Source organism: Grampus griseus (genome assembly GCF_964374135.1).
Source record: "Grampus griseus genome assembly, chromosome: 6".
Classification (NCBI taxonomy): Eukaryota; Metazoa; Chordata; class Mammalia; order Artiodactyla; family Delphinidae; genus Grampus; species Grampus griseus.
In genome coordinates this window covers 85,639,120-85,652,317 of record NC_139000.1, presented here as the reverse complement: position 1 = coordinate 85,652,317, position 13,198 = coordinate 85,639,120, and the positions used below count along the sequence as shown (strand labels likewise).

Below are 13,198 nucleotides of genomic sequence, written 5' to 3'. Positions count from 1 at the left end.
AGAAAGAAATCTAAGAGGAGAGGCCATTGGCATGGAGAGAACAGGCAGATTCCACACAGTCTGTAGATATTTAAAACATTTGATTGAGCTGTTTTGCTAGAAAACAGTGCATAAAAGAAGAGCATGTCCAAGCTCTTGTCCTCTTTCAACAAGCTAAATTAGAGCTTTCTTGCTTTCCCCCTTGCTTTTCAAGGTAGCCCTGTTCTACATGTTGGATCAGCCTTTTCTTTGCCATTTGGAAATCCCTGTAATCAGTATTGAATGATTTTCTACTAGCATCAACTTTATAGAGTGGTTCTGGAGTAGTTAAACCATTTAGAACAAAGGTTCTATTTTACCATTTTCAATTTTAGTCTTATTTTCTATCAATGCACTTTTTTTTAGGCACTGTGTGTCACATGACAGTGTTGTTTGGTCTTAAACACACATTGTCTATATATAAGACTTTGAAAAATCGTTCTGGCAAATTTGATGACTCACATTTCTTCAGGACATGCAGTTTGCTTTTCCCTTCTTTTTTTTTTTAAATTTATTTATTTTATTTTTTGACTGCGTTGGGTCTTCGTTGCTGTGCACGGGCTTTCTCTAGTTGCGGTGAGCGGGCGCTACTCTTCGTTGCGGTATGCGGACTTCTCATTGCGGTGGCTTCTCTTGTTGCGGAGCACGGGCTCTAGGCACGCGGGCTTCAGTAGTTGTGGTGCACAGGCTCAGTAGTTGCGGTGCGCAAGCTCTAGCGCGCAGGCTCAGTAGTTGTGGCCCATGGGCTTAGTTGCTCCATGGCATGTGGGATCTTCCTGGACCAGGGCTCAAACACGTGTCCCCTGCATTGGCAGGCAGATTCTTAACTACTGCACCACCAGGGAAGCCCTGCTCTTCCCTTCTTGTTTGATTTTTCCATTATGAATACATAGAAACTTCCATGATATTTTCTGGGCATATATCCAGTGACCTTTTAATAACTGTTATTATTTACAGTGAGGCTGAAAAGCAGAGAGATTAACTGACTTGTCTGAAATCAAAGCCAAAAAATATTCCGCCTCTCCTGGTGAACCTGCCTTTCTTCTGCCTCTCTTCAGTTTGAATTCTGCCAAATCACTGAGTTTATAATGAATTTATCTATGAAAAATTTTAGTTGGTTTCTTTTAGATAAAAATGGACATCAATGAAGGATTAGGGAGTATGGATTACTCAGAAAATAGAGATCTGTAACTTACAAATCGCAAGTCTCTCTTCAAATAAAAGGAATTATCCCATCATTTTAACAAGTGACAATGCTCTTGCCTGGAGCCTTCTATAACAGCCTGTAATGGCGGTGTATGAACACTAGATGGCGCACATTCAATGTTAGAACTCGAAATGCCAGCGCAGAACAGGGTGGAAGAGAGTCTATGGAGATAGGCATCATTCTTTCTTCAGCTTGGTCTAGAAAACTTAAGAGAAAACGCGTATCCTTTTTTATGTTTTTCTAGTTGAGGGGGTATGAAAAAATGTTTCCCAAAGCTAGTCATATCAAGCTCAATGTGACTCAGAGAAATTCCCTATAGAGCCAATTCACTAACCTTTGGATGCTACTGTAAAATATCTTAGAACCCAAATGGCATCTTCCTCTGGCTTAATGTCATGCTTTGAGCTCTGGCCAAAAAGATATGGAATCTGGGTCAGGCCCACTGAAGCCCCACTCAGGCCACAGTAGGTCGGCTTCTGCAGATTTATACAATCAAACCTGTCATAAAAATACTCGTGGAATAAATTAGATTGCTTTCATCATTCAAGATGATGGTACCTTTATTCTTTTTTCGTCTGAAGTAATTTAAGCTGCTAAATTCATAGGGCACTAAGATGTAATATTATTCAGTCTGGCATGGTAGTGGCCACTGCTTTCCTCAATAATAATTCTAAATTATGCACTCATTTCCTAATAAGCAGGAATGAAAAGATAGCCGGCCCAGATTCGACCTTGAGGCACTTTTAAGTCATGTGAGGCGGTCAGACACACAGGGCACATTATGTAAAACTAGCAACACAGGTAGGCTCTGTGTCTTCATTACAGCATGCCGGTAGAAGGTGTGTATATATATATATATATATATATATATTTTTTTTTTTTTTTTTTTTTTTTTTTTTGTCGTACGCGGACCTCTCACTGTTGTGGCCTCTCCCGTTGCGGAGCACAGGCTCCGGACGCGCAGGCTCAGCAGCCATGGCTCACGGGTCCAGCCGCTCCGCGGCATGTGGGAACTTCCCGGACCGGGGCACGAACCCGTGTCCCCTGCTTTGGCAGGCAGACTCTCAACCACTGCGCCACCAGGGAAACCCTAGAAGGTATATTTTAATGTTCCATGATACTTAATGACTCTTTTTTCTATATCATATGGGCTTATTGTTGAAAATGTGGAACGTACAGAGTATAAAGAAGAAATAAAGATTGTACATAATCCCCTTGCCCCAAGAGAACTACTGTTTGTATTTGTAGGTAGGGCTTTTGCTATGAACTGGTTCTTGTTTTTTTCTAACTCACAGGAATGTACCCATTTTCTAGACACCAGCAGTTCTAGACAATTCATTTGCCTGATAAGAGCAAGTCATTATTGATGAAATGCTTCTGATAGTTTACTTTCTCATGGTCCTTTCCTTACAGCCTGCAGCTGCCTGCCACCCTGCCATATTCAGAGTTGTTGATGAAATGTTCAGGTCAGTATTGTGCTGTTTCTGCTAGTAAATTGGTCTAAATATGTTCAGCTTCCAAATGCGAATAAAAAACTCTGTGGTAGTCTCTGGCTGTACCACGGGGGAATCAGTTTCTGCTTCCATCCCCTCCTGCTGAGCTTTTTGGTAAAACCCAAATGTCAATGTATATTTAAAAGCCAATGCCTAAAAATTAAGATAACTATCTTTTTTTAACCTTTTAAAATTCTAATAATAATGGTAGAAAAGCAAAATTACATGAGATTTACATCATTCAATATTCATGTAGAATTTTTCTCAACTCAAAATAAAGCGTAGTAGTGTTCTCCCTTCACCACATGAGGGCTGACCAATCTTTTTAAAGGATTTGAAAGCTAAGGAAAACCAAGAATAATAAATAAATGATGCCATTCTTAACAGAGCTCTTCTGAAAGGCAGAATCAACTATGCATGTTATCTTACAGCACACTAATTTTTATTCTGCAAATACCAGAACTTCTTGGTAAAGGCATTGGATTTACAATGATGAAAGATGAGGAGACCCCTGGACATTAGGTTGGGTTATGGCTGCCAGTTAGTGGGGGGCCGGACTTGCCCACCCAGGGAGGGTTTCCAGCCTCTTTCCTGGGTGCTGGTGCAGCCAGGGTATCTACTCTCTTTATCCCATCCCCCTCACACTCAGCAAACAGAGGCCCCATGGCAGACAGCAGACACTGGGGAAAAGAATTTTTACAATAGCAAGTAATCCAGCACTTGGGTTGGTCTTGAAACATACCAACTTTAAGCTAAATGAGTATAGAAATAAGTCAGAATGCTGTTTTTAGTTTAAAGCTAGCAAAGTTTCAGTTGATTTTTTTGTTATTGTTTAAACAAACATAAAGAAAGGTTAGTTGTGTGAAAATGCATAGAAAACAAACCAGGAATATGCAGATTCTTCCACCACTTTGCTAGGTGGATTTGACTGAGCCATTTTAACCCCGGGGCACCTCTTTCTCCACTTGCAAAAGCAAAAGTTCTGTGGATGTTGCATTTCTGGGCGTACAGTGCGCAAATATTTGTAAAGAGCATTCCAGGCCCATGTGGAAGGGATATGAAGTGCTTAATAATTTAAAAAACAAGAAAGGGAGCTCTGCATGTTTGCAATTTTAAAGAAAATTTTTAGAAAAGGGATTTCACGCAAGGACTGAAAACTGATGAGTTGAGATACTGTTGAAGCTTATGGCACAAAAGAATGTTTCCATTTTTCCCTTTTACATGTTCAGGTTCACGTGTTTGCCAGGTTAATCACTGAATGTGTTGTGATCTGGCTTTGCATTGCTCAGGTACGCACTCCTGGAAACTGATGGAGCCCTAGAAGTACTGGCCACTATCCAAGTGTTTACACGATGCTTTGTAGAAGCTCTGGAAAAAGAAAACAAGCAGGTTCGTTATATTGCAGATATTATTCATTCCCCCAAAGAAAAAGAAGCTGTTAAGAGTATTTGATTAATCACCAGAAGGGAGCACATTATTTTCAGTGATTTTGATAGACTGTTTTGTTCAAGAAGAAAGCTTCCAAATGAAAAACCCAGCAAAGGTAAAACCATTTTAATTGAAAGTAAATCAAGATGGTTCCTGTCTGTCCTGTGTCCTGGTACCCAAAAGCATTTATCTACTGCTGCGCAGAGAACTCTGCCATGCCAGCACGTGCCACCCCAGAGGGTGAACTTTCTGGGCCCTGTGTTGTATGCTGTTTGTCAAGCAGGACTCTGCCCCTCCCAGGCTAGAGAGAGGTATTCTGGAGTCTATATGGCATGTGCTAAGAAGGAAATGCCACTTATTACAAAGCAATACTGGACATTCTTAATTATTAGTTTCCATTCATATCAGAGACCTAAATGTGAATTGGGTTCCAGGGGAGAAAGGAGATAGAGTGACAAGGAAATATTTGAATAATTGTAGATGAGGAGCTAGGAATGGCCATGATCAAGAGGTGTCAGTTGGACTCAGTAAGCAAGAAGCTGGATCTAGGGATCTGCAGGAGGACTTGCACTGGGGGGCCGTCAGCAGAGGCAGCTGATCGATTAGAGTGACCTTTGTAACAGGAACCTTTTCTACCAGAGCGCTTTTGTCTTTGGGCATTCTAACTGGCCTGTACTTCTGATGGCCGCAGACCTAATGTCTGTGTAGTGCTTTGCCTGTTCAAGTGCCCAAGTCCACTGCAGTTCCCTGTGAGATATGTCATGGTCCCTTGGCGTGCTTGCTGCAGTCTGACTTAGGAGAGCACTGCTGTGATGCTTGGTTGTACTAAACTCCCATACACTCCAACGCCAAGAAACCGCTCAGGTTTTAGCAGAGGTTTCTGTTTTTTAAGGCAATGATAAATATTTATGATGCTTTCTTCCCATCTTTTCTTTCCCAAAGGAAGTTAGCTAGACTGTAGCAAACAGCATTATCAATGGTATCCAGCCTGGAATTCGGGAGGAGAGCTCTGCTGAAAGGCACTGGCTGGCCCTCACACTTACTTTGAGGCATAACTATAAATATCTTTTATCTTCCCTGAATATTCTTAGTATTTCCAATTAGGAACTGACCTCTAGAAAACCTGTGCCTTTGACTCCTGGAACAGACCTAGGTTACGGCGGAGGGCATCGGTGAAAGAAGTATTGCTCTGTACCGTTAGCCTGAGTCTGTTTTCCTTACCAGCTTTTCCCCTGAGTTGCAGGGTTGGCCTTGGCACTTTAGATTTGGACTGGTTGAACTGTTCTTACAGTCACTTTTAATTTAAAATAGTACCCTGCCCAGGCTACATGTGTCTGCTGGTGTGAGGGGCACAGATTGGGTTCTGGTGGAAGGCAGGGCAGGGATCCAAAAAGAAACAGGAATTCAGTGCCCTCGCCTTGGGTTCAGGATACAAGAGCAATAACCTCTTAACTTTGCAAATGCCTTCATCCACATTTGTTATGTCATTTCTTTTCCTGGGGCTGTTCCTGATTGCCTGCCTTTCTAGTCGATGCCATTCTCATCATCAGTCCCCTGCCTTCCTTAGTGCCCCTTTGTAGATTAATCATAATCCCTGATGCATGACATCCTTTGTCCTACTTGGTCCATGCATGGCCCTCTTTTCTTTCGGTGTTTTATCCATCCATCCACGTATTCATTCTTAATAAATGAGTATCTACCAGCCTGACATCCAACAAGACCTGGCCCACTATAGCAACTTTCAGGTATCCACATGCTCCTCCTCTATCCTGTCACTTTGACTTTCTCCCCTCAGATAGCTGCTGTTTTGATTTTATGTTTATCATTCCTTTGCTTTTTCTGAAAATAGTTTGATCACATGATTGCTAAACCGTGTTTTCTTTACTTGTGACTGTTTTTGCACTTTATAAAACAAACAACAGATAAGAGTAGCACACCGTATGTAGCCTTTTGAGCCTTGTTCTTTCCAGCATCGTGCTACCAGGATTGCTCTGTGCTGTGCGTGGTCGTGGTCCTGGTGGGGATTGCTGTGTAGAGCTCTGTTGGGAAAGTGTACCACAATGTAGCTATCTTCCTGGTGGTGGGCTTTTGGATTATTTCCAGGTTTTGGTTTCTTTCATAAACAGTGTTGCTCTGAACATCCTGGGGCATATACTTAGGACTGGAAGTGCTGGTTATTAGGAGTGCTTTGGCAGATACTGCCAAATTGTTTTCATACATGCTTGTGCCAATTTACATTCCCCCCAGCGGTTTGGTTATTTTTTAGAATGATATCTTTTTTTTTTTTACTTTTTTTTTTTGATGCGGACCATTTTTAAAGTCTTTCATTGAATTTTTACAATATTGCTTCTGTTTTATGTTTTGGTTTTTTGACCACGAGGCATGTGGCATCTTAGCTCCCCGAACAGGGATCGAAACCGGCACCCCCTGCGTTGGAAGGCGAAGTCTTAACCACCGGACCGCCAGGGAAGTCCCTCCCCCCAGCAGTTTATGAGAAATCCCATTAATCCACATTCTTTCCCATTGTCAGAAATGTTTATCTGCAGTGCTCCTCATTCTCTTTTCATCCTTTCCTCTCACCCTTGTTTTAGTTGGAGAGCACAGTGCAGCTCCATCAATGTGCCCAGTCGGACTAGTAGGCAAAACCTTAAGGCTGTCATGACAAGCCTCTTTTCTGAGCTTGCATAACAAATGGCTCCAGTACAAACAGCAAATCAGTTCAGGTTCTGGTGCCAGTAGTACAGAGTTTAATAATGTACTAGACTAAATCTCCCACAGATAAAAACTATAAACTCTGGGGAAAATATTTTTTTAAACTATTTGAAGGTACTGGAGAGCAACCCAAAAAGCAGATTAAAACTGGCGGGGATTCAACCCTTGAAAAAGGAAACCACATTGGGTAATCTTCTAACTTTTCCATGAGGGCTCTCATGTAAGGGGTAGAAGGGGGGTTGAGTGGGTGGAGGGGTGAGGGGGTGGCCAGAGCTCAAGGCACAATCTGATTGACTTGAGGTGTCAAAAGACAGAGCTGTGGGCTGCCAGAGGAACAAAAAATAGATGGGGCAAAAGAAACGAATATAAAAAGATAAACCCAAATATATCTACAAGTACATTAATTACAAAAACTAAGTGAAAATCAACTAAATACACTAGTAAAAAAGCAAAGATGGGACTTCGCTGGTGGTACAGTTGTTAAGAATCCACCTGCCAATGCAAGGGACACGGGTTCAAGCCCTGGTCCAGGAAGATCCCACATGCCATGGAGCAGCTAAGCCCGTGCACCACAACTGCTGAGCTGCGTTCTAGAGCCCGTGAGCCACAACTACTGAGCCTCCATGCCACAACTACTAAAGCCCGTGCGCCTAGAGTCGTGTTCTGCAGCAAGAGAAGCCACTGCAGTGGGAAGCCCGCGCACCACAAGAGTAGCCCCCACTCACCGCAACTAGAGAAAGCCTGTGCACAGCAACAAAGACCCAATGCAGCCAAAAATAAATAAATTAATTAATTAATAAACAAGTAAGCAAATATGTCAGACTGGATGAAAAACCAAGACCCACTATATGTTGTTTTCAAGAGACCAGTTCTAATTATAAAGACACAGATAGGTTAAAAGGAAGGAAAGGGATACGTAATGTAAACAATAAGCACAAGAAAGCTGGTATCACTCTACTAGCAGCAGATGCATTAGGTTTCAAGATAAGGAGTATGACCAGACAAAAAGGTACATTTTATAATTATGCAATAGTTCATCAGGAGAAATGCCAATTACAAATAGATATATGCCTAATAACAGAGTTCTGAAATACACAAAGCAAAATCTGACAGAAGTAAAAAGAGAAATAGACAAGTCCACAGTCACACATAAAACACTTGGAAGTAAATTTTTAAAAAGGTGTATCAGTTTTCCTGGAACTTCCCTGGTGGTACAGTGGTTAAGAATCCGCCTGCCAATGCAGGGGACACGGGTTCAATCCCTGGTCCGGGAAGATCCCACATGCCATGGAGCAGCTAAGCCCGTGCGCCACAACTACTGAGCCGGTGCTCTAGAGCCCACAAGCCACAACTACTGAGCCCGTGTGCCACAACTACTGAAGCCTGCACACCTAGAGCCCGTGCTCTGCAACAAGAGAAGTCACCGCGATGAGAAGCCCGCGCACCGAAACAAAGAGTAGCCCCCACTCACCGCAACTAGAGAAAGCCCGCACACAGCAATGAAGACCCAGTGCAGCCAAAAATAAATAAATAAATAAATTTATTTAAAAAAAAAAAAAAAAGGTGTATAAGACCTCTACTTGGAAAACTATAAAACATTGGTGGGACAAACTAAAGAAAACTTAAACATATAAAGAGAGAAACTATATTTATGAATTGTTGAGATGCCTCGTTCAATGTAATCCTAGTTAAAATCCCAACATGGTTTTCAAAACAGAAACTGACAGGCTGATTCTAAAACTTATATGAAAATGCAGAGGACCTACAGTAGCTAGAACAATTTTGAATAAACAAAAGAAAAAAAAATTCAGACTCCCATATTCTTATGGGAAGCAGAGGGGCAATGGTCCATCTTCTGTAACTGCTTCAAGGCTGAGTAGGGGCCTGTCAGGAAGTAAAAATCTCTGGATGCCTGATCTAGGGGCCCCAGGGGTAGGACAGCTCCTTGTTTTAAGTTGGTATGTGCTGGAATCCTCGCATAGCCATCATCTTGATGTGGAACTGTTGTAACAGTTTCCATAGCCTTTGCATGAATCTCCTTGATGATGAAGCACTTTTTGTAACAGCATCAGAGTACAAAAATATCTGTAAATGACAAAAGACTTAAAAGGCATGGTTAAACATCTGATTATATTTAATTTAACATACGAAATAATCCTCATTAAATATTTCTCTTTGAGATACCTCAGGGGCCCTCTAAGGTATCCCAATGTTAGCTGGAAATCAAAAGAACTTTAATTAAAATTTGATATTTTAGGAAGTTTGTCAAAAAGTTTTAAAACACTTGGTCAAATAAGATCATAGGTCACTGTGAGACAATACTTATTCCTTAACCAAAGTGACAATAAAAGATTTCAAAGGCAAAAAAAAAAAAAAAAATCAGAGGATTCAAACTACCTGATTTCAAGACTTGAAGCTATAGTAATCAAGACCAAGACAGTGAGGTATTGGCAAAAGGATAGATCAGTGGAGCAGAATAGTGTCTAGAAATAGATCCATGCATATATTAATATGTAGTCAACTGATTTTTGAGAGAGATGCCAGGAAAATCAATGGGGAAAGGAAAGTTTTCAACAAACAGCACTGAAACAAGTGGATATCCAGGTAGGAGAAAATGAACCTCTACCTCACAAACACAAAAATTAATTTGAGATGGATCATAGACTTCAAAATAAATGCTAAAGCCATAAAGCTCCTAGAAGAAAATGAAAAGAATAGCATTTTTGACATTGGGATAATCTGAGATTTCTTAGAAGGAATGCAGAAAAGCACTAGCAATATGAGAAAAATGGATAAATTAGACTTTATCAGAATTTAAAACTTCTGGTGTTTGTAGACATCCTTAAGAAAATGAAAAAGCAATCCACCAGCAGGTAAAAAATATTCTCAATATATATATCTGACAGGGGACTTATATCCAGAATATATAAAGATCTCTTACAACTCAAGAACATAAGAGACAACTCAGTTTTAAAAATGGACAAAAGACTTGAATACACACTACAAAAAATATGTATAAGTTGGCAGTAAACATATCAGGAAAATGAATAGTAAAGTCATAATAAGGTAATATTTCACACCCACTAATATTGCTAAAATTAATAAGATTGACAATACCAAAAGTTGACAAGTATGTGGAGCAACTGAAATTGTCATAAATTGTGAAAAATTACACTTTGAAAATTTACACTTTGAAAAATTACACTTTGAAAAATTACATGGCAGTTTCTTAGAAAGTTAAACAAGCATCTACTCTATGACCTACTAATTCCATTCCTATGGTATTTACCCAAGAGAAATGATAGCACATATCCACAAAAAGACATAAATGTGAATGTTAACTGCAGCTTTATTCATAACAGCCCCAAACTGGAAACAACCCAAGTGCCCATCAATGGGAGAATAAATAAACAGATTATAGTATATTCATACAATGACTACTTCAGAGCAATTTTTTAAAAAATGAACTCCGCATACACAATAGCATGGATGAGTTGCAAAAGAACATGTTGAGCCAAAGAAGCCAGACACACAAAAATACATCCTCTTATGATTCTATTTGTGTGAAATTCAAGAACATACAAAACTACTCTCTCTTGTTGAAATAAAATATTGGTTGCCGGGATGGGGTGGAGGGATTGACTATAACAGCCACAAGGGAACTTTCTGGGGTGATTGAAATGTTCTGTGTCTTGGGCTTCCCTGGTGGCACAGTGGTTGGGAGTCCGCCTGCCGATGCAGGGGACACGGGTTCGTGCCCCGGTCCAGGAAGATCCCACATGCCGCGGAGCAGCTGGGCCCGTGAGCCGTAGCCGCTGAGCCTGCGCGTCCGGAGCCTGTGCTCTGCAACGGGAGAGGCCACAACAGTGAGAGGCCCACGTACCGCAAAAAAATAAAATAAATGTTCTGTGTCTTGATTGGAGTGATGGTCACATTGGATTTACACATTTACCAAAAGTCATTAAATTGTACACTTAAAGCCCTTGTACTTCACTGCTTATAGATTTTACCTCAACTTTTTACAAAAGTTCTTCAAAACTTCTGTGCCTTCTGAGGGCATAGCTAGGATAGCGCTTCGGCCCTCAAAGTATCGTGAGCACCATTGTTGTTTTATGCTGTTTTGATTATAAAAAAACCATCTCACAACTGCCTTGGAAACTCTCACTTAAATAGAAGATTTATATATATAATTGAGTTCATGTGAGGTGAAGAACTGATATAAAGACATCAAGAGTATAACTTTATTTTTCTTAAGTCCTAGAAGGTGACTTTAAAAAGGTTTAATTTTTTTGGAACATATTTACAAGATTATTAGGAGACTTTTTTTTTTTTTTTTTGATAAGCATGCAAGGAAACATTCTGACCACATAAAGTAGAGGGTCTTTTTGGGGCAGAGGATGCAAGATTTTGTATTTTCTTAATACCCTTTCCAATGCTAATGTTCAAATGGTTTTGAATTTTTGATTCTATTGTAGCTGAAGTTTGCATTCAAGACCTACTTTCCTTATGCTTCTCCGTCTCTTGTCATGGTGCTACTCCAACACCCGAAAGGTACGTGAAGGTTGATTCTGCCCATATTAAAATAACTTCTGGGAATACACTGATTAAATTATAACTGTTTCCTCCCAGTTCCTTATCTGTAAAGGGAATTGGTCATTGCTTACATCCTTTAAGCTCTCAGGGTCTCACATTCTGTGGATTTTGATGTGAGAATTTGCTTGACTTCCCAGTTACAATCATTTACCAAAAGAAAGAAAAAAGAACAAAATGGCCTCTAGTTGGGTTTTGATAGTCTGTTCTGGATAACACAAGGCCTCTGCTCGTGCCAGCCAGATCTACCTGGATGCCAGGAACAGGCTAATAAGACTTGGCTGATTCGGAATAAAACAGTATGTTTATTTGTATTTCATTCTTTCTACTCTGTGCCCCCTGTTGCAAAAGAAAAGATAAAATGATGAATGAAACCAAGGAAGTTTAGTGGAAATTTCTCCTAACCAAGCCAAGGGAAGCCTTTTGAAAGAATTCAGTAAGTGTATTAGACCACAGCCCTCTCTGATTTCATTTGCCAGCCTTCCAGAGGCCATATCCAGTTGGGGAAGTGATGATTCTGCCCTGATTCCACTGATGTTGATCTGTTAACATGCCTGTGAGCTCCTGTTTAGGAAACATTTCAGAAATAGAGAATATAGACCTCCTTCCCATCTAAAGCCTGAAATCTGAAGCAGAGGCAACACTGACACAAGACAGACTCTGTGCTGTAGGAAAAGGCATTCATCTGACCGTGGAAGGAAAGAGGAGAGAAAAGAGTAAAAGAATCCGTAATATTTCCTTTTTATGCCGTTTTTTTCCCTGGCTTTTTCCTGAGACTTGAGTAAGTAAATTCATTTGAGGAAAGTATGATTCGAGGTTTCAGAGCATTTTACAAAATCAAAGTTCCTCTTCCTTGTTCTAAAAGATTAGGTTCTCACCTAGAGTGACCCATTTGATGCTGTCCTCTGAGATGCTAGAGGTGGAGGTGGTGACAGGCCTGGTGGGATCTCTAGTCAGCTGTTTTGTGGAACTTAACCTGTGGGGACACAATGGGAAAACTTTAATAACAAGACAGAAAAGTCAGTAATTCACTTTCCAGGGCCACGTCTCACAGCCTAAATCAGATGAGCAAAGCCTAAGGTCAGCCTGTGTGAGCAGCTGAATGAGCTCCAGAAAAAGTATTGGGGTTGTTATTTTTTAATTTGGAAATCTATAAACAAAAGACTACCTCTGCTAGTTCCTAGAACAGTTTTCTGCATGTTACATTTGGAAAAATAATGTTACATTCACAAATTGAAGTGTTTTTTAACAGTAGAATCTTCTATTCATCAGAAATTGATCTTATGCCCACTGTAAAGTCTTGTAGGCATTAAAGATGGGTCACTTATGAGCCCTGACTATCCAGGAGCTACAAGTAAAGAAGACATAAAATACATATCTAAACAACTAATAAAAAGAAGAAAACAAAAGTGCCTTCAAAGACTGCAAATCAGGAGTTATGGGAGTTCAGAAGAGGGAGAGAGATAATTTATGATTCTTTAACATTTGTGGGGTAGTAGTGGTTATTGTATCACTTACATTATCTTTCTCGTGTATTTAATTATAGAACCTATCACTGCATGGAAATGTGGTAGCCTTTTTCAGATGTTGTTTAGAACTACAGATACATACATGGTCAGAAGTGTTTAAGACCATGGGAAAATTGTGAAACCAGAAAAACTAACTAAAGAAAAGACATTTGTCTGTATGATACCCATGTAGTTTTTTCTGACCTTTGTTTTTTTTAAAAAAACTATACACCTGGGCTTCT

The 13,198-nt window shown here is 40.3% G+C and overlaps 1 protein-coding gene across 1 annotated transcript in view; it reads left to right on the top strand.

The window, feature by feature from the left end:
- FANCC (FA complementation group C) overlaps positions 1–13,198 on the top strand; it is a gene marked incomplete at its 3' end in the record, with an annotated part of 173,649 nt that overhangs the window by 145,573 nt on the left and 14,878 nt on the right. The window contains exons 8-10 of the mRNA XM_082656763.1: positions 2,639–2,691; positions 4,008–4,107; positions 11,334–11,409. Of these exons, the coding sequence (XP_082512889.1) occupies positions 2,639–2,691; positions 4,008–4,107; positions 11,334–11,409 (229 nt within the window). The remainder of the gene's footprint in view (positions 1–2,638; positions 2,692–4,007; positions 4,108–11,333; positions 11,410–13,198) is intronic.